Below are 27,950 nucleotides of genomic sequence, written 5' to 3' on the forward strand. Positions count from 1 at the left end.
GGTAAAGACAGGTCTAGCATCTACTCAAAACTATTTCAAATCTTTATGTGCTCATTCAAAAGGAGTCCAGCCTATATCAAGTCTCAGGAAAAGCAAACTGAGCTTTCAAAATACCTGATGAAGTTATCTCTTTCCCTAAACTAGCTGGAATAAGCCAGCTTCTTTACAGATATGTCAATAAAGGAAACCTTGCATAATGTCTCTCCTACTTCTTTACAAGATATTAGGAAAAATTCATTCTTCTTGATTTTGTTTTTTACATTTTAGCTTGTGCTCTCTGCTAATGGTATACTCGGCGGCAGTATATATAATGTTCCTTCCTAAGCGTATTCAGTATTAGTGACATTTTATGAATTGTGAGATAACCTTCTTAAATTTCAAGGATGGTTCCAGATCAATAGCCCCATAATAGCAATTATGTAATAAAGTCTCATCTGGAAGCACTGCTAATGTGGGTACAGGTAAAGCTTGATTAACCACAACTATTTTCTTCACTACAATATCCTGGAAAGGTGGGTTGGGCTAAGAGTGTCCAGTGGGGAAGACCAGGACTACATGTGAAGTTTCAATGAAACTGATGTATTATCACAGGATATGCCTATGCACAGGGATCTACTCAAATAACAGTTAACACTATTTTGGCAGTAGATAAGGGTTGATGGAATTCAAGAGGGCTTAGACTTAGTCCATTTGTGGCTACACAGAGATCTTTGATTCCACCCCCAAGTTCTGCCACTCTTTCTCCTACAGAAAGAATGGGCCAAAATCATTCAGCTAACTTCCATATCAATGGAAGAAATAAAACTCATGATCCCCCAGTTTCTATTCCAGTAACTTAAACACTATCTTACCAGGGGCCCAACAATGGCATTGATATTGGCACTGGGGGTTAACATATATATCTCATTTCAGTCTACCCAAGATAAGATGGTTATCTTCCTCAAGTGACAGCTTTGGATACCTAAAGATTTGTATACAATATATATGTTAAAAGTGAGTACACAAGCACAATTAAAGAAGCCCAAAGCAAAATCGTAAGGATGGAATAAGTCCCTGGAGCTTGCTACTGTTGACACATATATCAGCAGTGACATGATTATTTTAAATAAGCAAATTGTGAAGAATTCAAGGTTAGATGGTATGAGAAGAACGTAGTATGTACAGATTACAAAAATCTCATGTTTTAACCTTTACCTGTCAAAAAAGTGATGAATTACAAGACTGTCAATACAAATTGATTTATGAGTAGAACACTGAAGAAGCAATTAGATGATTGCTTTGTTCTTTATCAGTCACAGATCAAGCCTCACTGCTCAACTCACTTTCCTACTTTGGGTTCTCTTTCTCCATCCAAGTATGTGATAAGCTATATTTCATGATTTTTGTCCAAACTGTTGTGCCCCCCCAAAAGCATCATTTTTGTTTTCAACAACTGACTGATTGTCCCAAAGATGTTGTTCAAAAGGCAACTGGACTTTCTTGGAGGTTTTTTTTTTTATTGAAAAGTTTTATACAATATATATCCCAAGACCCACCCACCCCTACCCCTCCCTCCCCCACTTCCCAGAACTGAATACAGGGTTACAAATAAACAATCAAACTCTAAAAAAAAATTACCCAACTATACAAGTAACCAAGTCCATAACGCACTTTAACTCCCTTATAACATAAATATAAACAAATTAAAAATAAACATAATAATATAAACAAATCAATATTGTTAAACCATACTAAAACTAATAAAAATTAAAAAAGAAACTATTAATAATACTCTAAAGCAGTGGTTCTCAACCTTTCTAATGCCGCGACCCCATAATACAGTTCCCCATGTTGTGGTGACCCCCAACCATTTATACATCACTGGGTGCCAGGGGCGTGGCCAAAGAAAAGGGGAAAAAATGGCGGACAGCCTTGTTTGGTGACCCCCGTGAAATGGTCGTTCGACCCCAAATGGGGTCTGACCCACAGGTTGAGAACCACTGCTCTAAAGTTTACTCATAGCCTAAATGAAACTTTTTAACCCCATATTTATTCTGAATATAATCTATCCATCTTCTCCAAACCGAAATATATCTTTCTTGTGAGTGATCCTTCAAATAAGCAGAAATTTTTGCCATTTCTGCTAAATTTGACACTTTAAGCATCCAATCTTCTATAGTAGGCAAAGAATCTTTCTTCCAATATTGCCCTACTAATAACCTTGCAGCTGTTATAAAATTCAACATCAAAATAGTTTCTTTAGCATCACAATCTACAATAACACCCAACAAAAATAGTTGTGGCGTGAACTTTATCTTTCTTTTAAAAATCTTTTGAATGTTCCACCAAATCTTAATCTAAAAAGCTTTTATATTTCTACAAGTCCACCAAATATGAAAATAGGTTGCATCCAAGCTACCACATCTCCAGCATTTGGGCGGATCCAAATGCCACCTACAAAACATTTTATAAAAATTTTCTCTTAAATTTTGAGCTTGAGTAAATTTTACATTTCTAACCCAAATTACCTCCCATATATCCAATGAAATCGGTTCTTGAATATTTTGAGTCCATTTTATCATACAATCTTTAACTAAATCCATTTCAGAGTCCAATTTTATTAAAACATTATAAATTCTCTTTAGGTGGGCTCGATTTGAATCTTTAATCTGTTTTACCAAATTCTCATCCGCTAAATTAATACCAACCTTTTGATCTAAGCTCCACCTAACCAACAATTGGTTATACTGAAACCAAGACTGTACAATATTTTCCTGCTCTAATTCAACTAAAGATTTTAATTGCCAATCCTTCCCTACCAATCTAAGTAATTCCTTATAAGAAATCCTATCCAAGTTCACACCCCTAGATACCCCCTCTATCGCGTATCCAGGAATCCCCCAAATTGGTATTTTATAATTTAACCTATAATAATACTTCTTCCAGACACGCAATAAAGCACTTCTTAAAATATGGGATTTAAAAACCTGATCTACTTTTTTATCATAAATTAGATATGCATGCCATCCATATAATAAATCCCATCCCTCAAGAGAAAGTATATTTTTATTTGTTAAATTAAGCCAATCACTAATCAATGTTAAAGCCACCACATCATAATATAATTTCAGATTAGGCGCCTTAAGTCCGCCTCTTTCCCGTACATCTTGTATAATCTTGAACTTAACTTTTGGTTTTTTCCCCGCCCAAATAAATTTATTAATACCCTTCTGCCATTCATCCAAATTGGCATCTTTTTTCAAAATAGGTATTATTTGAAACAAAAAAAGAAACTGGGTTTTTTTTTCTTGAAAATGTTTCACTTCTCATCCAGGGAAATTCAAGGAAATCTAAGGAATTTTCAAGGAAAAAAAACAAGAAAGCCCAATTGCCTTTTGAAAAGCACCTTTGGGACAAGCATTACTTGGATGATTGAGAACCTCCGTAGACAGCTAACTGATCCAATAAATATGGGAATTGCACCTACATATAGAAGTTTCCTATGTAAATCTGTCCTATAGCATTAACCAAAATAGCATTTAAAAAATCTTTATAAGATCAGGTAGTCGTTGTTGCTATTGTTGTTGGGGGGGCGGGGTGTTTTGTTTGTAGCTACACTGCAATATCTTCTTTTCTTTTTTTTCTCCCTAATCCTTCATTCAGTAACTGCAGTAATTTCTCCATTTTCTTACCAAACCAGAAACATCCCACAGGTGAAGACTATACATTAAATCTGACCAATATAGTAAACAAGCTACCCGTAATTCTAAATGAAAATTACTCAACAAGACCAATTCAATTAAGCTAAGCAGGAGGCCATTATCATACTTTACATTCCCTGCTGTCATGGCCAAATGACTAGCAAAATACCCCAGATTGGGAAACAACACATATCCAAGGACTGAAATGCTTGCACAACAAAAATAGATGAAACATACAGCAACACAAAATGCACTCTGTGTGACTAACATATTTCTGCAGAAAGTAATTCTAGTAACTGTAGATTGATCTCAGGAAAGCCAGTATAGAAATAGATTGCGTGGACCAGACTTTTGCTTTTTCTGATGGATGCTAAGCTCCTTCAAATTACTTATTTCATTTGTATCCCAGTTTCTTCAAGAAAAGGGAAAACAACATTGTTTCCAGGCATTGAACCAGACTTGATGCATCCTGTGCCTTCAGGCACTGAGAAGGCAATCTTCTAGATGTTTTGGACATCTCCATAATTCCTACTTATAACTGGCCATATTGATTAAGATTTACGAGACTTGTGACTTTAATGCTTTTTATTGATTTTATATTGGGTTTTTTTAAAATCTTTGTAAGCCCCCCAGAGTCACTGAGAGTGAGCTGGGAGGCTCTATAAATGTTCTTAAATGAATAAATACTTTTGTACTTTCCAGATGTGTTGAACTTTAACTTCTCCAATCAGCGTGGCCAACACATCTGAATATTATCAGTGGGAAAGTCTGACTTAACCGTTTTTTAGTCACAATTCCAAACTTTCATCCATAGATCAAACCATGCTTATTGACAGAATAGCTTTGTAATGTCCAGTAAAACCGTTTTTAAGAAGTCAAAAAAAGGTATGCTTTTGCAAAATGGAGAGCATCAAAAATAAAAGAGAAAAGGTCAAAAGCAAACTCTCCATTCAAGTATCTTAACAGAATGGGGCTTGGTGGAGAAGGCTATATGAGAAAATGCTCTCAACAGATGCTGAAGAATCTTATTTTCCATGCTCCAATAGTGATACCAAAAAACCTAAATGAGCATCTGAAAACTCTTCTATAAACAGTCCCACAGTATAGCATTGCAGTACTTCTTCCAAGAGATTACCATAACAGGAATGAGAAGAATAAAGAATCTAAAGGTAATTGATAAGACACTCCTCTGTTTAAAGCCAATAACAAAGCCAAATCTAACTTATTTATTTATACACAGTTTTTCTTCATGGCAATCCCAATCTTATCACAGTCCGATCCTCCAGAAAGTTTATTTCTAATACAAAGTGGTGTATCCTACTCTCCAAGTCATACATATTTCTCACAGGAATGTAAATCCAACTATCACAACTAACAGAGAAAAATAGAATCTAGCATTTAAATGGATTTCCCGTTCATATCATATGCATCCAACAAAGTAAATGATAAAACACAGCAAAAAAAAAAAATGCTAAGGCAACTTCTGATGGGGCTTGTCACTTAAAAAATAAAAGCAGTACTGATTCATAATATATTCTGGCATCCTACAGTATTCTCCATAGTGGCCAGGCCAGTGTTTCTGAAAGGCATAAAATCAATAGATCTTATCCATCTCCAACCAATGGGCCAAGAGACACAAATTCACACCATGTTCTGCTGGCTATCCAGAAGTGGAAATCCAGAAGTTTCAACAATTCACAATCTTCCAGAGTTAAGGAAGAGGCACTTCCAGAAATAGGGATAGATATAGAATGTTCTATAAGCTGTAGGCTTTTCTATTGAGTAACATTATTTAACCCATCCCATGCTTAGATAACTTGATGATATGTGATGCAGCAACTTTGCTGAACTTGCAAGTACCCTACCTTGATCTCCTGGAGGAAAGACCGGACATAAATCTACATAAATAAATTTGAAGCAAGCTCAATATTATTTTATTATTTTATTTTATTAATTTTTTGATCCCGCCTTTATTATTTTTATAAAGAACTCAAGAGGGCAAGCATATCTAATATTCCTTCCTCCACCTGTGAGGTGGGCTGGGCTGAGAGAGAGCCTGGCTGGCCCAAAGTCACCCAACCGACTTTCATCTCTAAGGTGAAACTATAACTCACAAGTCTCCTGGCTTCTAGGCCAGCACCTTTATCTTTACCTTTACTATACCTTGTGCACCTTAGTGTACCAGGGTTGCCAGACATATGAACACAGAAGGACAATTTTGGCACAAGAAAAGCGAGCACTCTGCAAAGCCAGAGCTGCAAATGCTGAATCAACAGTGTCTACATTTCTGTGTTCAGTATGTGGCAGAACATTCTGTGCTAACATCGGTATCATTAGCCACCTACGGACACATCGTTGATGGCCCACAACCCACAAGATGTCAAGGTCTTCATCGAAAATCGATGGACGAACAACTATACCAAATTGATTGAATATTATTACGGTCCTAAAAGTCCTAAAAGCCTCATATGTCTGCCTTAAGCTATATCAAAGAAAAATTAAAATACACGTTTTAAAATATACTGTATATTAAAGCACATTTCTTTCAAAGATGAAGAAAAAACAGCATTGGAAAGAAAATGGAATGAGCACAAATACCAAAAATTGTCACCTGGCATTACAGCTCTCTGCAGTGCTAAACACCAGAACTGTACAGTGTTGAGGAAGATGGTGAATTATGATTCAGCCTGGTGGGAATGCCACCGATTTCTCACCCTTGGAATAAACAAAGTTTATGTCCCTTGGCAGACTAGAACCAGGCAGGTTGTCAGCCTTTTCAAAGATCCTGTGCACATCCTCTCTGACAACAATGTCTGAAATCCAAACTATTATGATCAACAGGGGCTAAGAGAAATTGCTGGAATCAAGATAACAGCGTTTTGTTTTATCATAGCAAGCACCTTTGCCTCTAAAGTGTTTTCAGCTATTTAAACATTTTATAGACTAAAAATAAATATCCTGAAAAGTACCAAGCTGCTTTTTAGAAAAAGCAGCTACACCCTTTAATCCCAATATATTTCGTAAGCAACATTTCCAACTAAATAAACTTAACAGATCTGAAATCAGACATATCTTTATTGTATACAAGTAAATTTTATAATGCCCTCTTGGACCCCATTCAGTTACTTCAAGAGTTGTATCATCTGTCCAGGCTATTGATTGTTATTACTATATTAGATGTTTATCAACACTTTTCCAAAGATATCTAAGCAGACTTTATGTTTTTATAAGCCAGGTTTATCCTTATAAACATATCCCTATAAGCCCGTTTTAGGAGCAAATTAGGGACTGACTCAAGATTATAAAGAAGATCTCATTGCTAGTGGATATTTTAACCTGGAATTTCCCTTGACCTAGTCAAGCACTTTAAGTAATTTTCAAACCTGGTGACTAGATTTAGACAAAACAGGATGCCAAACCAAGTAAACCATATTGTGATTTAGACTCATATGTGAACCAGGCATGGGAAAAAAATCTATCTGTATTAAGGATCATATTTTAAACTCTCATTGGGTTAAGGAAGGGTGTTGCTCCTGTTATCTATGGCATTCCATCCAACACATTCTTCACGTGTTAATTTTTCTTTCATTCTTTGGGACAAAAAATGATTATTCCTATCACTTTGTCAAAGCAGCTTATAGTCTAAATAAGACCTTTATCAATCCAGATGAAGCCAAAACTTTGTTTTCTTCATTCAAATAAATGCGAGTTTGAAGTGTTCTTCAGAAGATAACAAAACCCAAGGCATTTTCCACTGTGATGTCCTTGAATGTGAGTAGGGAGTCCCTTTAACTATTAACATCCTGGCCCACATTTGTTGTTATTTACATTTGGAAGTCACAATGCAATTAATGACTCTGCAATGATGTCCAAATGCCTTCTCCCATAACGGCATGTCTGTCTTTTGATGCATTCATATGCTAAAGGCCTTAGCAGAAAGTGACTATTGTTTCTTTTTGGCCTGCCTTCATCTGCACTCACGCTAGTCTATTTAAATGACAACATTCAAAAGGTTAACCAAACCACCCAAGTGCCTTTCAAAAAAGAGAGAGAGGAGGAGGAAGAGGAGGAGGAGAAAGGGGAAAAAAAGAAGAGGAAATAGAAGTCTAGTAAAAGTAATAAAAAAGCAAAAGTAAATTGTAGCTAGATAAATGCCAAATAAAAATTAAGAGAGAAAACTTAAGAATTATATGCAGCAAAAGGTGGTTTTTTATTATTTCTTAGGAAAAAAAACAGGAAATAACTAAAAGTGTGGAGAGATGTTTGGGATTAGATCTGCAACTGTTAAAAATCTCTTAGAAATTAATAAAAAAGAATATAAATTAAGAGCCTTTGCAGATGACTTGGTTGTTACTTTGTCTCAACCTACCTGTTCGGTGGTAAAATTATTACAATTGATTCAACAATATGGATGTGTTTCTGGTTTTAAAATTAATAATAATAAGACCAAAATATTAGCTAAAAATATGACTAATGGTGATAAACAGGTTTTAGTTAACTTAACAGATTTTGAAATTGTTGATAAGGTAAAATATTTGGGGGTTACATTATCTGCTTCTAATGCAAAACTGTATAAAAATAATTATGAAAAGCTGTGGATGGAGGTACAGAAGGATTTAAAAAACTGGAACAATCTACAGTTATCCCTTATGGGTAGAATTGCAGTTATCAAAATGAATGTCCTGCCAAAGTTTATTTTTTTGTTTCAAATGTTACCTATTTTAAAGAATGAACGTAATTTAGATGAATGGCAAAAAGGTATTAATAAATTTGTTTGGGCAGGGAAAAAACCAAGGGTGAAACTTAAAATAATGCAAGATTTTCGTGAGAGAGGAGGACTCAAGGTACCAAATATGAAATTGTATTATGATGCTGTAGTATTAACATTGATCAGCGACTGGGTGAATTTAACAAATATAGAAATACTTCATTTGGAAGGTTGGGACTTACTTTTTGGATGGCATGCCTATTTAATATTTAATAAAAAAGTGGATTGGGTTTTTAAGTCTCATATTATAAGAATCTCTTTGCTTAGAGTGTGGAGAAAGTATTATAAAAGTGACTTCAAAATACCATTATGGGCTATACCTCGGCATGCCATAGAAGGCATAAGGAAAGGGGTTAATATGGATATGGTCTCTTATGCACAGTTACTTAGATGGGATGGCCAAGATTGGCAGTTAAAATCTTTGGAAGAATTAACGCATGAAAATTTAACTTATTCATGGTTCCAATACAGACAAATAGTGGACAGATGGAAGATGGATTGTAAAATGGGCTGGCTTAGAGAAGATGAAGCTCTTTTAAAACAAGTAAGAGATCAAAGGCCAACCCATATTAAGAGAGTTTATGGGGTTTTAGTGGAATTGGACTCAGAACCTGAATTAGTTAAAGATTGTATGATTAAATGGGCACAGAATATTGGTGAAACGATTTCAATGGATACCTGGGAACTTATTTGGATAAGAAATGTTAAATTCACACAAGCGCAAAATTTAAGAGAGAATTTTTATAAGATGTTTTATAGATGGCACCTTGATCCAAAGAAAATGTCCATTATGTACCCTAATCTGCAGCCGAAATGCTGGAGATGTGGACATTTGGATGCTACTTATTATCATACTTGGTGGACGTGTAAGCATATAAAAGCTTTTTGGATTAAGATATGGTGGAATATCCAAAGAATTTTTAAACGGAGGGTAAAATTTACTCCGCAATTATTTTTACTAGGTATTGTTACTGATTGTGATGCTAAGGAGGTTATATTGATGTTAAATTTGATTACAGCCGCTAGGCTGTTAATAGGGCAATATTGGAAGAAGGAATCCTTGCCTACTTTGCAAGAGTGGTTTCACAAAGTTTCGTATCTGGCAGAAATGGCAAAGATTTCGGCTTTTTTAAAGGAGCAATCTCAAGAGAAATTCTTTGCAGTATGGGAAAAATGGATAAATTTCATACAATATAATTTGGATATGGAAAAATACCATTTAGCTTTTTTATAACTTGTAATGATTGTTTTTTCCTTCTTTCTTTCTTCCTTTTTTCTTTACGTATTATTACTTATATATATATTTTTTTATATATATGTTCTATTTTTCGTCTACTTTTTTCTTTTTTCTTTCTCTCTCTCTTTTCTTTTCCCTTTTTTTTTCTTTCTTTTTTAGTATATATTATTCATTTTAAAGCTTATGTTATGCATATTATTATTATATATATTATTATATATATTATTATTATGACTTTTATTATTTTTATTAATTATCTTATAAATTGTAAACGTTATTTTTTAAAATTTGTTAAATAATCCTATATTCAGTTCTGGGAAGTCGGGGGGGGAGGGTGGGGTGGTTTGGGAGGGGGGGGGATGTTTATTTGTAAAATTTTTGAAAAATTTCAATTAAAAAAAAAAAATCTCTTTCAGAAAATTATACATTTCTATCAATTCTTTACGAATAAGTAAATATAGAACTTATCATGCACGTGATATTACTGGGAAGGATTAAAAATATTTACTGGGGGAGGAAAAGCACAGTGAAGCCATTAAAACATTGAAGGGAATCAGGAAAAAAGCAGCAGAATTTACACAGATGTTTAAATTAAAATGCGGTCCGTTATAATTTGCAGCAATCTTGTCAGTGTTCTGCTAAATTTGCTACAATAAATAATCAATTTCTAAGGGAAAAAAAAATCACAAAAAAACCCAAATTCTATTCTATGTTATAGATCCTGCACGTTCAGAGGATTCAATTTTACATACTTGTTTTAAGAGTAAAAAAAAAAACCCTATTTTCTACACATACACCCAAAAAAATTAGGATCTAGAATCAAGCACATGGAAAATACATTTTGTTACCATTTTTTTGGTTAATTAAAAAGATATTATTTCTTATCTTTTAGGTTATCCAAAAGAGCCTAGGGCCAGAATTAAATTAAGCAACTTTACATGTATTGAAATCGGGCTTTTCGAAAGTTTTTTTCTTTTGTGAAACAGCCTTTTCTTTATATTGTCAATATGTTTAAATTTTATTTTGAGATGATGATGGCAGTGGTGGCGGTGATGATTGTGTCTTTGAGTCAGTGTTCATTCCTGGAGATTGTCTGTACCAGGGGTAGGCAACCTTGCCTCTTTTATGACTTGTGGACTTCAACTCCCAGAATTCCTGAGCCAGCCATGCTGAGGGGAATGGGAAAGGTTTCTAGGCTGAGCCATGCTGGCTCAGGAATTCTGGGAGTTGAAGTCCACGAGTCATAAAAGAGCCAAGGTTGCCTACCCCTGGTCTGTACTAATCCTTGCAGTTTTCTTGGCAAGATTTTTTGGAAGCAGTTTGCCTGCTGAAAAATCATCCAGCTGGCTTGGTGCCTAAGGTAGGACTAGAACTCACCATCTAGCCTGATGTTTTGACCACTACACCACACTGCTCTCAATGAAGTTTTTGAGCTTACTTTATTAAGTATTGCAAGTAGTGGAGGTCTCTGAAAAAGTTTCCAAACTGAACAAACTTAATGAGAGGCGTTTACTTAGATTATCTTCCTTTGGGAATTGAGGGAAGCATAAGACAGTGAGGTTTCCACCCTTTGGAAAGATGACTACACAATGAAAGACTACACATTAACACACACACCTTGGGCACATCTCTATTAAGACAGACCAAAAACACCACTTCCCACTGACCATGTGCAGAACTTCTCCATCAATTGAGCTTTCGCAATTAGTCTTGATTTCAGTTGTACTAAGAGAGATTGTGTGTCTTTTAGGAGACACTATTAACAGCCCAAGTGATCCACAGTATCCTATTCTTCGGATTAGAGGGTGAGGGCTTTTATTTAGGTAGTAGATTTACAAACTGCCCTTCCTCCACGTCTATGGAGATTCTCAGTCATCCAGGTCATAGTTATCCCATGAGGCAACTGGACTTTCTTGGGGTTTTTTTTTTGAAGAGGTTTAGCTTCTCATCCAAAAAGCTTCTTCAGCTCTGATGCCCTTCCTCCAGGACAAAGCACTACCTCTTCTGATTTTTGAGATCCATAGCCCTGGATGGACTTGAATCTAGAGCTCACCAGTCCTATTACACATTAAGCATTATACCACAACTGAATTTTTTTTGCATTTCCGTATTTTATGCTAAAATTATGAAAATCTACAAATATAGTTACCAGTTGGATATGGTAGAATTTCTCACCTCAGATTCAGGAAGGGTAGAACTTAATAGGTTTAGCTGCAAGTTACTGAACAATAAGGAATCAGTGCATCTATGTCTCAATCTTATTTTATGGTCTCAAATATTTCAGGCTAGTATACCCAGACTTATCCCATTTTTCTCAGTGCAACATCTCTTTAACTTGTGCAGGCAAGTTACACTTAGGCAGTGATCTGAGTTCTTTCTGTGCATGGACTTACCAAAGTCTTATGAAAGTCTTCTACCTAGTACAGTCCAGGTGAAGCATTTGTGGAATATAACAGGGCACCAAATTGACAGGCTGATTTTAGGGCAGCAGTGATAATCTGGTATTCTTCTCTCCAATTCCAAAGTATGAATGAAGGCTGAATACTGAAACCTTCCTGCCATACTATAGTTTGTATGGTTTGCTACTGAATAAATTGCCTGTTAACTGGTGTTATGCAACCTGGTAAACTAACCTTAGTTTATAAGCGACACTGGTTTGGGTTCACATACATGGAAAGCCAAAACCACATCAAATTACATTATAGCTTAGCATGATGCATGATGAGCCAGGACAATTACTGCTAAATAAATATCAAACAAGAGCATCTGCAATTAATATACTCTTAAGAAGCTTAGAAAGTTACATATATGCATGTATACATTTAATCTAGAAACTGTAAGCATGAATTAGATGCCTTTAAAAAAATGAAGTTATCTTATGGAACAGCTGAGTCACCACATAATGCTTGGCTGATTGACTTTTCCTAGCTATCCAAAGTATTTACAATACGTCATCAAATTGGTTTTGCTCTTTTTTCTACTGAGTAGATTCCACTTATTCTTCACTTATGTGTTTTACTTCTAGTTTCATTGATTTCTAGTTTTTCCATCTTGTGAGTCCAATTTCACTCAGTATTATAATGGTACTTTCTGAATACGATGGGGGGAGGATGGAAAGGGAGGAAGAAGAATGCTGAATATGTGTAAGTTAAACCCAAACAACTTTAGCTGATTCCCAAAAGTAGAGTTGTGTCAGACCACATTAGTACATTAGACTCTAAGGAAATTTCTAACCATAAGCATGACTGGAAAATAAGAAAAATGTTCCAGAGGAACCTATTAGTAAATAATTTCTGCATAGTTGTTAAGAGTTGACAGGATTCAAACTCAACTTGAGGAAATCTTTATTTCATAGCTAAGAGAATTCTGAATGGAATGAAGCTGAAATGTACATTTCCTAGAAAGTGAGCCCACTGAACACAAAGGGGCTTTGTCAAGACTGCACTATTAACTTGAGGAACCAACTGTAGAAAGGGGAATGAACTGGCACCACATTTTCTGGGCATACATAGGAAAAAAACATTTTTAAACAAATGTGCATTTTTAAAAGTAACAATTGGAAAAATGATCTCATGGGACAGGACTATGTGAGTTGTAAGTCAGTACACCATCAGAACAAAACAAAACAAGAAATTATAGCCCCTGTGCAGTCATCTCCAGCACAATCAGCACCCCACACTGGGAATTAGGAATATAAAAACAGAACATTGTGCACATAAATATTCAACCATAAAGCAGAGGAAGTTTCACCCATCCATCCCAATAACTACTTTGCCCTCTTCCAATCAGTTTGCTAACAAGAGTCAATTTACTTTGCATCATAGAATTTGTTATCATAGAAGATACCCGCCCTCCTCCAGAGGACTCAAATCTTTTGACTTTGGTTTGTTAGGTAGAGCTACTTTATCTATCACTCCTGTCAACTAGCTGTGTTGGGGGGAGGGGTTCATTCACATGCCCTGCTTGCGTGAAGATGTCCCACTAAATATTTGTAAAGAGCATGTCTTCATGAGATTGCCTGTCTCTTGTTGCCAGTCTGCTGCTGAGCCAGCATGACGTTAACCTAAGGTAAGGTGCATGGCAGGAGAGTTTTCTCTCACCACATGACACAAGATCTACTGTGTGAACATTCTAGAATGCATGGAGAAGGAACCTTCAAAGGTGGGCAACATGCTGGATTCCAATTGATATAAGACTCCTCCTAAGGGACTCCTGGGCTCTGTACCCTCCTCGGCCATTATTTCTGGGGCTGGGAGGGAGACCAGATACTTTAATTGTGCAACCTATTTTGTTCCTAATGTTGGGGAGGGTAGTGGAGAAGGCAGTCTTGATCTCATAGTATACCAAAACAAGGTTTCGGAGGACCCATGCAGTCGCTGTCTCCTCAATGTAGTTCTTGCTTTCATTAAGTTACTTCTGTTCTTCAAAAAGATGGAAATCATATACAGGTAGTCTTCATTTGGTGACTGTCTTATTTAGCGACCATTTGCAGGTACAGCAATGATGAAGCTGCAATGCTTGCATTTATAACCTTTGCAGCTCTGAAAAGAAAAGGAATGCTGAAATATGACCATGAGCACAGTCACAGTTTCACCTATGAATTTACCTTGCTTTTTTTAATGACCAAGATGCTGGTCCCAATTGTGGTCACTAAACAAAGACTACCTATTTTTTTTTTTAGTTCGTCTCCTACATTATTCTAATGGCTGTAACGTTTTGAAAACTAACCCTAGAGGCTATGAATTGGTCATTTCAGCAGCAGAGTTTTCTGCTTGATGATTGGCTTGTGGAAGGCAACTTTCCCAAAACAAAGCTGCTTTTTCCCACTTTGAAGAGGAGACATGTGGAGAGGCAGGTCACTTTTCCCAATGTGCAACATTCTGTTCAAGAGTGTGAACGCAAAAAAATCAAAACCAAATGCTGAATTCACAACTCGCAGGACAAATATCAAGATAATTTTTTAAAAGCAGAGAGAGTAAAAGCCAGAGACAATTTTCCTTGCACAAATCTTTGGGTAGTTCCTATTAGTCAGGATTTAACTTAGGATAGAATTCCTTCAGTCTGAAGAGTTCCAACAATTCCACCTGAAATCGGTGTCTTTGAATTAATGCAGCATAAAATCTTATACTCAGGATATCTCCTTTTATATCTCTTAATAATGAAATTAATCTTCATAATCCTCTCTGAAAAGAAATTAATTGTAGTGTATGACTCACCAATGTTTTCTGGAACTATATAGATACATATACACAAACACAAAAATACATATTCTTTGCCCAGGTCCCAGTCTCAATCCTAAAACAAGCCATCAAGATCTTCCAAATGAAGCCCACACCATAGCTTGGGGATTCAATTTCATATGTTTCCTAAATGAAAATGAAGTCAGAGCCTCCAAAGGAGAATGCTAATTTGTAATCCAAAGGGTTACCCCTAAGAAAGCTTTTGGAAATAACTGGAGCAATGTCAGAATTAAATAAAATATGTGCATCTCCCTAAGATACTGAGCAGGCATGCTGAGACTAAAATCACTCTTCCTGGTAGTAACACACTAGTATGGATTGTGTTCCACACTGTGCTCCACAGTGTGACTTTGGGACATTCCTGACCGAGTCACATCCTGCCCTTCCTCTTGGCCTAATAGGAGTCACGGAACAGTTTGAATTTAAACTTACCTCAGAACATAGCATTTTCTCCTTAAACCCATTCAGTGCGAGCAATGCCCAACTTGATGCATGATCCCCTCTTTCTGTAGTTGACCTTCTTGCTCCAAGGAGCTCACAGTGAACACTACAGAGGCTGGTGAAAGAAATACAGGTAGTCCTCAACTTACAACAGTTCATTTAGTGACCCTTCAAAGTTACAACGGCACTGAAAAAAGTGACTTATGACCATTTTTCACACTTAGGACCATTGCAGCAGCTTCATTGTCACACGATCAAAATTCAGACGCTTGGCAACTGATTCATATTTATGACAGTTGCAGTGTCTCAGAGTCATGTGATCACCGTTGACAAGCAAAGTCAATGGGAAAACCAGATTCACTTAACAACTGTGTTACTACCTTGACAATTGCAGTGATTCACTTAACAACTGTGGCAAGAAAGATCATAAAATGGAACAAAATTCACTTAACAAATGTCTTGCTTAATAACAGAAATTTTGGACTCAGTTGAGGACTACCTGTAATGACAATTCCAGACCCCAATCCAATGATACATTCACAAAAGCAGTTAGCTGTTGGCCTATGGAGATTCTCAATTATCCAGGTCATGGTTGTCCCAAAGGTGCTTTTCCAAAAGGCAACTGGATTTTGTAGCTTAAATGTTTTCAAAGAAAAAAACCAAGAAAGTAATGTAATCAGAATAGAGCTGGAAGAGACCTTGGAGGTCTTCTAGTCCAGCCCCCTGCTCAAGCAGGAGTCCCTATATCATTTCAGGCAGATGGCTGTCCAGTCTCTTCTTAAAAACCTCCAGTAATGAAGCACCCATGTCTGAAGGCAAGCTGTTCCACAGGTCCAGTTGCCTTTTGGAAAAGCACCTTTGGGACAGCTAGCTGTACAGTTTTCTCACTGATAAGAGAAAGGGTAGTTGAAAATTCAGCAGTGTGGACCCTGAAAGCAAACCCTGATATGTTCTGTGAGGGCAGCACCTTGTTGGCTGTGGGTACAGTTTACAAACACAGAAGACTCCTGATTGAAGTAGGACGGACTACACGTTAATATGGCTGTGGAGAAAGAGCCCTTAGAAATGAACAAACTGAAAGTGGACACCATTTGTTTCAGAAAAACAATGACAGAAAATACCTCAGCAGCAAGCCAAGAACTATGTGAGATTTCTAAACTGCTGACATTTGCCCTAATTCCTATTTGTATTCTGACAATAACAATAATTCGCCCACTTCCTATTCTGCATCATTAACAACTTCGTTACAGAAGCAAAGAGCAGTCATGAGCATATTTACTCTGAAGCCAGGCCTCTGTGTTCAAACAATTCCAGTCCTATTTCTACTAAGTAATAGATTGATTTAAAATAGGAAGGACACAAAGCCCAGATTTTTTTTTTAATCAGAGCACAAGGATTTTTTTTTCCTCTTTCATGTCTCTGCACCTATGAATTTGTTCCCAACCCAGTTCCTAAAACAATATTTTAAAAATAAATGAAATCTCATGCCCTGCCTTTTGTTTTGTTTGGGGGAAGCCACGTAGGAAGCAGGAAGCTTCACAAAAACCAGATCCAACGATGAAAACAGTAACCATCTGAGGTCTGTCTTTCTCTGTTCTTGTAGGCTCGCCTCTTAGAAACATTACGGTTAGTGATGGTGATAAGAGAAACCATGTGGGCTTGTTAACTTAGGCACAGGCAAAAATGATAGGAATTCACCGCGCTTCCATTTAATTATCAGAGGGCAGAAGCCTCAATTAAAACGATATCATTCTAGATTTTTCCCAGTCTCGATTTTGATACAATCCCTACAATCCCTGCTCACCTAGCATTGGCATTTACTTTTAAAGTGCCCTCTCTTTCCCCTCCCCCAGGAATTTGGCGTGGGAAAATAAGGAGACCAAGAGAATTAAATGAACAGCGTCTTTTCTCATTAAAATACAGATGCCATTCAATTCCCCCCCCCCTTTTAAAACACACACACACACACAAAAGAAGCAAACAAAAGGCTATCATCTCTTAAAATCTCAAAACACATTTAGAACTAGGTTAACATTTTCCCTCGCCCTACCCCTTCCTAGCGTTTCAAGAGTCTGGGAATTTATTGAAAGTGCTCAGGTCCCGAAAAAAATCATAATTTGCATTATCCAGTTGCATTTTGATCTCCCTCTTTTATTCAAATACAATGTAGTCAATGGCCCTTACGTAAGGGGGAGCCTTTGCGATTTTGCTTTTTAAGTAAGAATGCATAATCCCATGACGATTATTGCTTCCTTTCTCGAGACCAGGAGGCTGGGAGAGAAAAGATCTAACTCGTCTTAACCACACCTCTCCAGCACAGCAACAGATAACTTCAAGTTTCTGACGCCCCCTCCCTATTTCCAAGGGGTTGCATTGCATATATACTTTGTAGAAAGCGAGGCGCGCGGGGGAGGGGGTGGAATGCTGATTACATCATGAGAAACTGCCTGCAAGATTCTTCTTCACGCCGAAGTTCCAACTTCCTGATGTTGCCATTATCCAATCCACGCAAAGATAGGGGAAGCAGATCGAATATCGAATTTCTCACAGGGAGAGGGGAAACGGGGAGGCCATGCACGCACGCTCACGAAGCGGGGGAGGGGAGAAAGAGAGAGAGAAAAGAAGCGAAAAAAATTAAGATTTCACGCGTTAAATACTTGGTTGGAGACAGGGACCGAGAGAAACTCAGTTAGCTAGGCGCACGATGCTTTGAAACGCTGAAGGCTGGGAGGAAATGCGCGCGCCGCGGTGTGGTAGGCAACCTCAGGAATATATACACCGCCTGTAGCCCGATCAAGGTACAAGGCAGCCGATGTGCTACATCGATAGACGAGGTCTAACCAACCATTGCTGTTTCTAAATACGTGTCTACTTCTTTACTTGTTGGGAGGGGGTACAAGGTTCCCCGACCCATGTCTTGTGGATCTAGATTAATTATACTCCTTTTGCAGTTTGATGCCTCTTGGCTAATGAACTCGCCTAAGTAAGTTCACCGGTAGAAGCAAGCCCCTAAGTACAGGCGCTTACTTTCCAGTAAAGTTTGCAAAGTAGCTTCTCAAGGAAACAAAGCAAGCAAGCAAACCCTACATTTAGCCTGCTGGAAGGTGGAATGGCAGGGAGGATCGCCCCAAATCCCGGCGAATTAGTATCCAAGTAAATTCTCTCGAACTCTCCAGTTTTCGCCCTCCGAGGCGGGATCTCTACCCTTTTGTAGTTTTAAGTCTGAAATTCACCCCCTCCCCCGTCTGCGGCTAATTTATTGAGGGGGTCGGGTACAGTATTGACAGAACGGAAAAGCTCTTTTTTCCCCCAGCCGTGGTCGTGGTCACGAGGTAGGCAATGTTAAAAATGTCGATCGGACTGAGAAGAGACGCTAAAATCATAATTTACCTCCGAGATCCGTGTGCGTGTTTTAAATCGGGGATGAAAAATGAACTGTGTGCGTGCTTTAGGTGCCCCAGGTAAAACCGAACGTGAGCTCCGAAGGAGCTGCAGACTTTTTATGGAAAGATTTAACAATGGCAAACATTGAACAGGGGCGAGGGTGGGAGAGGAAAGTAGGGGGAGAACGCCTTTAAAGTTGTCCATCAGGTATCTAGCTCAAGGTGAGATTCCATCTACACATGTGGGAAGTGGTTTGTTTAATTTACTGTGTGGCATTCTTACAAACAAAAGAAGGCTGGTTCCCATTGCTGGGGATCGAGGCAAAAGTGCATGCCTTCAAGTAGCAGAGATCACTGGATTCAGCATTGGGAAATGTAATATGCTGGTTGCTCTTTCTCCCGAAATAGAAAAAATACTCCCCCCCCAAAAAAATCGGGGGAGCGAGGAAAGATAGCAAAGAAACCCTATTTCGGAACGCTCCCACGACGATTTTCTACATGAGAGTTAAGGGACAATCTGAATTGGTAAATTTCTGGAATAGATGCAGAAATATAAGTGACCGACGCATCACGCAATGTGAATTGGTAAATTTCTGGAATAGATGCAGAAATATAAGTGACCGACGCATCACGCAATGGACTAAGAACCCAAATGTTCCACTTTGGTCCTGATCGAACTTTAAACCTGCACCTAGACAGATCTTGGTACCATTTACAAAAAAGCATGGCAAATGTGGCTCAGTTAAATAAAAACTCTGTCTCGACCCATGTTTCTCTTTTAATCTTTTAACAAAGAATAGGAGAAAAATACCAATTCAGCCGTGGAATGAGAGTTTCAGCGAAGTTTTCTATCTTTGCTTTCACGCTTTTCGGTAATTCTGGCACTTTTGACTAAATCCCTTTCGTCTTGTCAGAGAGAAATCAAACAAGTTCCTAGTTCAGATCTGCCTGATCCGCCTGGTAACAGATCTATTCCCCTATTGGTTTATGCTAATTCCAGTTTCCTCTTGTATTGGAGCCCAGTTGGGGAGGGGGGGGAGTTCCCTCCAGGAATTAGAGCCAATTTTGTTGTAAGTGGGCGATCTCGCCCCTGCAATATTGCCACACGCAGCAGAAGGCGATCTTTCTGGGTAGGCGTCTCAGCTGGAGGGCGATGGTATGAGGGGGGGCTCCGGAAAAGCTGTAGCTGATACCACTCCGTCTCATAAATCCAGGTTTCCTGCCCCACCGATGCACATTTTTATGAATGAAGAAGCAACATTGCTCTCACCGTGTTCCCTTTTCAAAAAAAAAAAAAAAGCACTGGAAAGGGAGCCGATTTTGCAAAGCAAATATTGTTTGGGAGAGGGAAAGTGCACGTAGCTGGTTATTGACTGACTATTATTTACTAAAAGAAAATTTAAGAAATAAAAGTTGGAGACGCAAACGCTTGGATCGAGAGCAGAGGTAGCTTCCTTTAATGGGGAGGGACAGAGGTCAGGAATTATGCAGAGATACCCTTTATGTTTATATGTCAAGGCGTCTAGCATTTGCGGGACGTTTATTTAACATTTCTAAAGGCGAGGCTGCGCTTCCCTTAGAATGCTGAAACAAAAGTGCACAGAAAATAACCTATAGACATAGATCTAAAGGCATACATGCGCACAAACAGCTTAAGGAAGGTCAGGCTAAGTCCTGTGTTCTTGCGAGGGAGAAAGCTCCAACACAAAGTGGAACTTATTGCTGAGTAACATAGGATCCGAATCTACCCTAAGAATTTATCTCAAAGTCATAAAGAGCCTTACCTGAGAACTATATTTGTGCCCTTTTATTTCGGATTAAACCTCATTGAGACTTGGTGTAGAAGCAGACATGAGGAAAATAAGGCACCACGCGGGCAAAGGTAATACACAAAGAAGGGCAGCAGGAACCCAATCTTCGAAGTATGAATTACATTTGGAGGTTGAAGATTTGTAATTTCAAATAAATACTGGATAATCCAGGGTCTTTAAGGCGGTTTTGCTAATGGCAATATTAAGCATGGCATGTTTGGGACTTTTAACTGATTACTCAGAATTCCCACTCCCAGGGATTATTGCAAGCCTTTTATTCCCCGAAGGTAATAGATGAGAGAGGATACAATTTTATTAATTTGCGTGTTTGAAACCCGGGGACATGAACATTTTAAATGCAAAGAGCTGAAGCTTGCTCCACCACCGGCTTGCGAACCCACTTGCCACGTGCTTTCTAAAAAATGTTTGCGGAATGCATCCGCCTGTATAATTCATGGTAGAAGTAAAACCAAACTGTCCTATTGAAATGAATGAAAGAACTTTTCCTTCGGTTTTTGCCTGGGACTTCAATCCAGAGGCAAAATGACTGCACTTCATCTTCCTCTCTCGTGTTCAACTCCGTACCCTGGAAAAAACAGTAGCCACCATCTTGCTTAAACACGCTTGGATTTTCACTGGGTAGTATTTGGGGTGTGAGAATGACCCCCCCCCCATTCTTCTCTCTCACCAAGCCAGTGCCTTTCCTGTGTCCATAATGCTGCTTCTGGCCACCGCGGACGAGATGCCCTCTTGCGAGTGGCATACAGTGGTGTGACATCCCGAAGCTGGAGCCCAGTCTTGTGCAAACTCGGTCCCCGACACCACGGAGGGTCGCCCGTAAAGAACAGGGTGGTCGCTTTCAACATTAAAAGATAGCAAGCAGAGAGTGAAGGACTGGGTGTTAAGCGTATATTTTGGATCACTAGAAGTCTTTAATCGGGGGGGGGGCTTTTGACAACTACCGCCCTTTCATTCCGAACCCTTTCCTGAAAATGGCGGGGTTCTAATTTTAAAAAAAAGAGGGGAGAATGAAAAATCAGCATTTAGCTATCTAGATCCTGGTGCTCTGGCTAAACCGGGGCGACGGTGTGCCTTTTCTTGGGGAAAAAAAAGCACCCGGAGCCCGTCTTCCAGCCCATATTCTGCCCCAACATGCCTGTGTGTGGCCTAGCCTCATTCATCATTCGCCTCGCGGAGCCCTCTCCATTTTTAAGAAGTTCTGCCTGATCGGGGAGGGGGGGGAGACCATTTGGGCTTCCCCCACAACTTCGCTCCTTCCCCCTAAAAAAAAGAGAGAGAGAGAGAGAGAGAGAGAGAGAGAGCGAAAAGAAAAGAAAGCGAGCCCTTGTCCTCATTTGCATTTGCATTAAAATTTAGCCCTGCGTCTGTTCAGCTAAGCAAAGGGGAAGGACTTGAAGCCTATGGGATGGCTTTACGGCTCGGCCCCCTGCTTTTGGCTTCGCTCCTTTCCCCCCTCTCTTTCGCATTCTCTCTTCGCGCTTTGATCTCTGCTTAACAACAGTAACGTCACACGGGGACTCATACAGGAGAGTTTTGTTGGAAGTTAGAAAGTTTTGCAGCCTCCAGAGGGCTGTAGCAGTAGCAGCAGCAGCAGCAGCAACGGCAGCAGCCACAGCAGCGAGCAGCATCTGAGGGACTCGGGGGGAGCGCCAGAACTCACTGACTCAGCCAGCCCTTGGAGCCCGCAGAAGAAGAAGAGGAAGAGGAAGAAGAAGAACGGCGGCGGCGTTGGTGGAGGCGGAGGCGGCGGCGGCAGAAGACATGGAACATCAGCTGCTCTGCTGTGAAGTCGAGACCATCCGGAGAGCCTACCAAGATGCCAACCTCCTCAATGACAGGGTCTTGCAGACTATGCTGAAAGCGGAGGAGACTTGTTCGCCCTCCGTCTCCTACTTCAAGTGCGTGCAAAAGGAGATCTTACCATATATGAGGAAAATAGTGGCAACTTGGATGTTGGAGGTAAACGCGCTTCGCAAAAGTTTCGGGCTTTCTAGAAATAAAGCGACCCTTGTGTGCCTAGGCGTCCTTCCTTCCTCTCTTTTAAACCCCGAGCCCCGCTTCCTGCACCCTAAAACATCTTGCGGAGTGGACTCGGTCGTCCCCTCCCAGCGGTCGGGCTTGTCCTCTTGGGCTGCGTGGTCTCGGGCGAGAGATCGCGGAATGCCGATCGCACGCCCTGTCAGCCAGATTCAGAGCTTGGGAACCCCTGTAACAGGAATCCGGGGGAAAAAGGGGTGCCCAAGGAAGTTTTGGAAGTTTCCGAAGTCGCCCTCCCCCAACGTACACACCCCTCTTGTAGGTCTATGGATTCCCAAGGCGGTATCCTTAGAGCCCGCGAACCCAGAATATCGCCCCCGGGTTCTTCGATGGCCCCTCAAAGTGGCCATGCATTTGATGGGGATTTTATTTTAAATTAATATCCGTGGACACGTATGCAAGTGCTCCTGGTGCCAGTATTATGCGCCATCTTTGTTCTTTTATTGCAAAGGCCAAGTGTTTATTAATAATTAGAAAGGGAAAAGCTCGGCGGAGAAAAGTGGGGTCCCCGCGGGGCCACTGGGCCGAGGGATGAGGATCTTGGCTTGCAAATCTGGGGGAGCTGCTGGTTGAAACTTTCCTTTGTTCAGAGCAGAGGGAGGTTTTAGTCTCTTCCTTTCCCTCCCCCCCCCCTTGGAAGACATGCTTTTGCTACAGAAACTTGTCGGCAAGGTCGCCCGGCGAAAAATAGTGTGGGTTTCGTTTTTCCCCCTTGAGACACGTTTCAAAGGGGTCCCACCAGGAGCAGGACGGACTGGGCTGTATTTTCAGCCATTTCCCGAAGCTCTGGGTGCTTGTGATTATTTTTAATTAATTTTTGAAACCCTGAGTGCAAGCAAATGTCGCACGTTGCTTCTCTAGGCAGGGAGAGAAGAAGAATGGGGGGTCTTGGAGTTTGACTTCGGGGGGATCTTTTTGAGAGCCCCTCCTGTCCTATCCCAATGGGGATCAATAAAGGATCCCCTAGGGGTTGTTTTCAGCCAATTTCGGGGGCTCTGCTGATTTTTTAAATATTTTTAAATATTTTTTGAAAAGATGACGTCTGGGGAAAAAGCTTGCAGCTGCCTCTCGACGCCACCTTTGTGTCTCGAGGAAAAGGGGGGGGGATCAGCCACACTCAAGCCAAATGAAACCAATAGGGGGCACCAAGGCTTATACCCCCCCCCCAACATTTTTTAGCCCAGATTGCTTTCTTGAGGTTGCCTGTTGGTAAATCGTGGGGTCTCAGACACCTATTTTGGTCTTTTCCTGCAAATGTCCAACCGCATTTCGGAAAAGCACATTTTCTTCTCGTGCGACTTTCTCTTTCACTTCTTCTACACCAATTTACAGTTTTCACAGTGTATTTTTTTTAAAAAAAATAACTAAATAAAGAATGCTGAATTATTTGTGGATTATTTTCTTTTCTTTTGCTTTCTACCCCCTAAAATATATTTGTTATCAGAAAAAAAAGAAACCAATTTAATTCAGGGAGTAAAAGCTTTCTAGCATGTCTCTTTTTCCCCCCCTTTTCCACCCCCCCTTCCTTAACAGGTTTGTGAGGAACAGAAATGTGAAGAAGAAGTTTTCCCCTTGGCGATGAATTATTTGGACCGATACCTCTCTTTTGAACCCATCAAGAAAAGCCGCTTGCAACTACTCGGAGCTACTTGTATGTTCGTGGCTTCAAAAATGAAGGAAACTATTCCTCTAACAGCAGAAAAACTGTGTATTTACACTGATAACTCCATTAGACCGAATGAATTACTGGTAATTTCCTGTTTTTATTGCATTGGGGAAGCAATAAGCAATTTAAAAACTAATTTTAAAAAAAACAAATTCCATTCTCCCAGACAATCCTTTTTATTTAAGATGATGTGGTTTCCCCGTAAAATTATTTCAGACTTTAAATATGCTAGCTCTTAGACTTCCTGATAAAATAGAATATATAACAGTGTTCCCCCCATTTTTGAATGGAAGATGAATTGCAATGTTTTAACCACACTATAGAAAGACAAGTCCCATTGAACTCAACCACGTTTATTCTCAAGTAAATGTGCATCAGAATCAAACCACTGAATTTGGTGGGGGGGGAGGGAGAAGCCAGTAGATGCATTTAGTCTTGGGATATTTGTCAACCTCTGGGCAGCTGCAGCCCACATGGTGCAGTAGATTAATTGAATGAAAATGTCCTAATATGTTAAATCCTTATTATTCACTGTAGGAAAAATACAGTAACAAGATAGGGGAATAAAATGAGTGGCTGGCGCCCTCTTGTGTTAATTTGAACAATTTGCCTAGTTAATGCACATTAGTTCAAAACAGCTGGGTGATGATAGTGCCTGGAAATGGTGGGGGAAGGGAACAGAATTATGTAATTTTCATCTGTAAAGGCACCCATCTTGCCTATTTATGCTCTTCTCTAGTAGCACAATAGTTGCTGCTAAATTTGGCAAGAGTTCCATTTCTGTTAGAAGAAGCAGAAGACCTAAACTGAAGTGATGTAGAACAGGGTGAGAAGACCACCAAACAAGTTGTGTGCTTAACTATTTATAAACAGAACTTCATAACCACATATTTTTTCTTCCTGTTCCTTCTCTTCTGTTCATCCCAACCCAGCAAATGGAACTGCTTCTGGTGAATAAGCTGAAATGGAACTTGGCTGCCACGACTCCTCACGATTTTATTGAACATTTTCTAAATAAAATGCCTGTGGCTGAGGACAGCAAGCAGATCATCCGTAAACACGCCCAGACTTTTGTGGCTCTCTGTGCAACAGGTATGAGCCTTGCACTCTCCGAAGGCGTGTTATGTTTCTGTGTGCCCCAGCAAATGCACCCGCTTCCCTTTTCCACTGTCCAGAATTCTTACAGGGGCACACTATAAAATGGGTGGCAGTAGCTCAGCATAGCTAATGCTTGCAATGAACATGAGCTTGTTCCCAGAACCTGGATTACTTTGCTAAAGGTGAGTTGGCCTCTGCAAATGGCATTTCTGGATAGCTTCAAGGCTGAAATTGGTGCTTTGTGATCTGTAGTGTCGGAGCAGGACGTTGGCAGCTCAGCTAGCAGGAATGGGTAAATGGCTGCAAAGCACCAAAGTCATTAGGCTCTTAGGACTTGAAAGCTGTTGCATTACTGTTTAAAAAGAATTCAGAGTTACAAACATATGTCAGGTTTTCCCTGGAACCTCAGATTTCATTCTTATTCCTTCCCAGACAATGCCTTTCCCAACTGAATTCTTTATAACTCTGTTTCTCCTTTCCGGGAGAGACAAGAAGAGGGTGCTGTAAAAGGTTCCTGGCTAAGGGTTGAGTCTGACCACGTGCTTGGCTTCAGCCATGTGCACTTAAAGCCTCAGGAGGAGCTAGAGACACTGACTAAGCTCCAGGATTTCACAGAGAGGCCTGGGTGTTGGGTTTCAAGGGCAATCTGTGTGTCTGCGCATGCTTGCATTCTCAAGCTCCTCCAAACTTTGCCTGCTGTTGTTTCATTTCCTTGATTGCTGCTGCCACACCCATTCAAACAAGCAGGAGCATGGGGTCAGAAATGCAGCCCTGCATTCCCGTTGTCCAGGTAGACAACTTATTTTAAAAAATAATAATAAAATGGATAGGCCGGAGCAGACAATGCCAAAGCAGAGTAATTAGGAAAAACAAGACAATATGAACACGTGTTCTTTCAAACCCTCATAAGGTTGTTTAGCAAGGATATTGTACAACCTATTCCAAACTGAATTGGGGTCTTTTAGATATGCTGGTTGGGAGGTTGCAATTACAACATACCTGGAGGGCCCAGTTGAATGTTTTTAAATCAAGCATACCAGGATTGTGCAGATTGATTTGTACGTATATGACTGATCTGATCCCAGATGGGCACAAGAAACCAAGGATTTATCTAAGATTGAAAACCTGAAAGGCATATAAATTCCAAGGGTCAAGTTGGCACCAGACGTAACACTCGGGCAATGTTTGTGATGTCACACCTGAAATGGAATTGGTGGAAAGATCCAAGAAAAATAGCAAACCATTAAAAAAAAATACGCAGTTTTAAATGGTTTCTCCATTGCAGTCTGGTTTGGAAAGCTGGCCACAGAAAATATGTAAATATTAAGTATTTCTCAAGCTTACCTTTCTTCTAAGCCTAGCTACCAAAGAGAGAAGGCAGTTTAGGATTTTATGAAAAATGTGTTCTTTGCCAAGTTCTTAAAATCTTTAGAATGTTTTAGAATAGTTCTAACAAACAAATAACGATAATCTAATTCTTTTAAGTAAAAGTTGGGGTTTTTTTTTTAATCAGCTTCTTTTGCCGCCACGGTGTTAGTTTAATAGACTCTCTTTCAAATGCCTGCCCAGCCTTTTCTTTAGGGTATGGGGATGTTTAACCTGGATTGTAGTGCTGGCAGAAAGAGTCCCACAATGATGAAAACAAGAATAGTTCAAAGGTTGGAGGCTTGCAAAGGGCCAAGTACTTTGATCTGCTGTCAGCGTTGTTATGTTTCTCTTTAGAAGGCAGGTCTTGAGGCCTATCTTAAACATTGTTCTAAATGGCCATATGTAGAACCGGAAAATGAATTGATGAATGCAAACCTTGTCCAGAAACATTTTACACAAGCTTACAGGAAGTGTGGAGGTCAACAAGGGAAGCCCCCAACCTCAAGGAAGTCAGTGTGAATTTTGCCTAAGTCAACATTAGTTAATTAGGGTTTTACTTAGCAAATTTATCCTTAGCGGTCATTAGATTAATTGGGAATGCCTAGACTAAGATGTGGATGTTTGTCTTTCTGTTGCACACTGAAGATTTTCTACGTCCGTGTTGTCCTTTTGCCAAGTTTTGATCTGGATGAATTACAAACTCTTTTTTTTCATTTGCAACTGATGGAAGTTTCATTCAAAGTTCATTGTAGGAATTACCTATTTGGCCGACTAGTGATTCTTTGCAGCATAGATATGTAAGGCAGAAGAGAAGCCCCCTGGAGAAAGATCCAACACAACATCTCTCAGGTTTAATAATGGAAGAAGGTAGTGTACACAAAGTGAAGATAGAGGAAGAAAAAAAAGAGATTGAAGATTAGGGTGTGTGTGGCTTTGTGTTAGATACAGAAAAGATTTTTAAAAAGCAAAAGTGATGATGAAAAGAATTTTATCTCCTCTTTCCCCTATATCCCTGGCCCAAATGGATTATTTTGTAGTGTTTTGTTTTGTACATGTTTTTACCAAAGCTAACACTTTCTGCTCATACGTGAATTAGGTTGCAAAAAGTGGAGGGTGGGTGTCCTGAGTTGTTTCACTTAAAACGAATAAAGACTTGCAAATCAAAACAGGAATATAATAGAGTAAAAGCGATGCTGAGGC

General features: G+C 39.4%; 1 protein-coding gene and 1 long non-coding RNA gene across 7 annotated transcripts in view; one reads left to right on the forward strand and one right to left on the reverse strand.

Moving 5' to 3' along the window:
- The window catches only part of LOC120316169, a 52,609-nt gene extending 34,260 nt beyond the window's left edge, over positions 1-18,349 (reverse strand). The window contains exons 1-3 of one of the 3 annotated variants that reach the window (XR_005558879.1): positions 17,551-18,349; positions 15,358-15,481; positions 13,051-14,226 (exon numbers count right to left, since the gene is read on the reverse strand). This is a non-coding gene — a long non-coding RNA (uncharacterized LOC120316169). Of the gene's footprint in view, positions 1-13,050; positions 14,227-15,357; positions 15,482-17,550 lie in introns of those variants that run through there. The other 2 variants (XR_005558878.1, XR_005558877.1) reach the window with 2 other exon arrangements.
- A 3,634-nt stretch (positions 18,350-21,983) lies between these two features.
- Positions 21,984-27,950, forward strand: part of CCND1 (cyclin D1) — a 34,304-nt gene continuing 28,337 nt past the window's right edge. Inside the window, exons 1-3 of one of the 4 annotated variants that reach the window (XM_039361445.1) lie at positions 21,984-22,540; positions 24,152-24,367; positions 25,217-25,376. In XM_039361445.1, coding sequence (XP_039217379.1) covers positions 22,343-22,540; positions 24,152-24,367; positions 25,217-25,376 — 574 coding nt within the window. In that variant the 5' untranslated portion in view covers positions 21,984-22,342. The remainder of the gene's footprint in view (positions 22,541-24,151; positions 24,368-25,216; positions 25,377-27,950) is intronic. The other 3 variants (XM_039361446.1, XM_039361447.1, XM_039361448.1) reach the window with 3 other exon arrangements.

Source organism: Crotalus tigris, unplaced genomic scaffold (genome assembly GCF_016545835.1).
Source record: "Crotalus tigris isolate CLP2741 ecotype Arizona unplaced genomic scaffold, ASM1654583v1 scf7180000019267.1258330, whole genome shotgun sequence".
NCBI classification, from domain to species: Eukaryota; Metazoa; Chordata; class Lepidosauria; order Squamata; family Viperidae; genus Crotalus; species Crotalus tigris.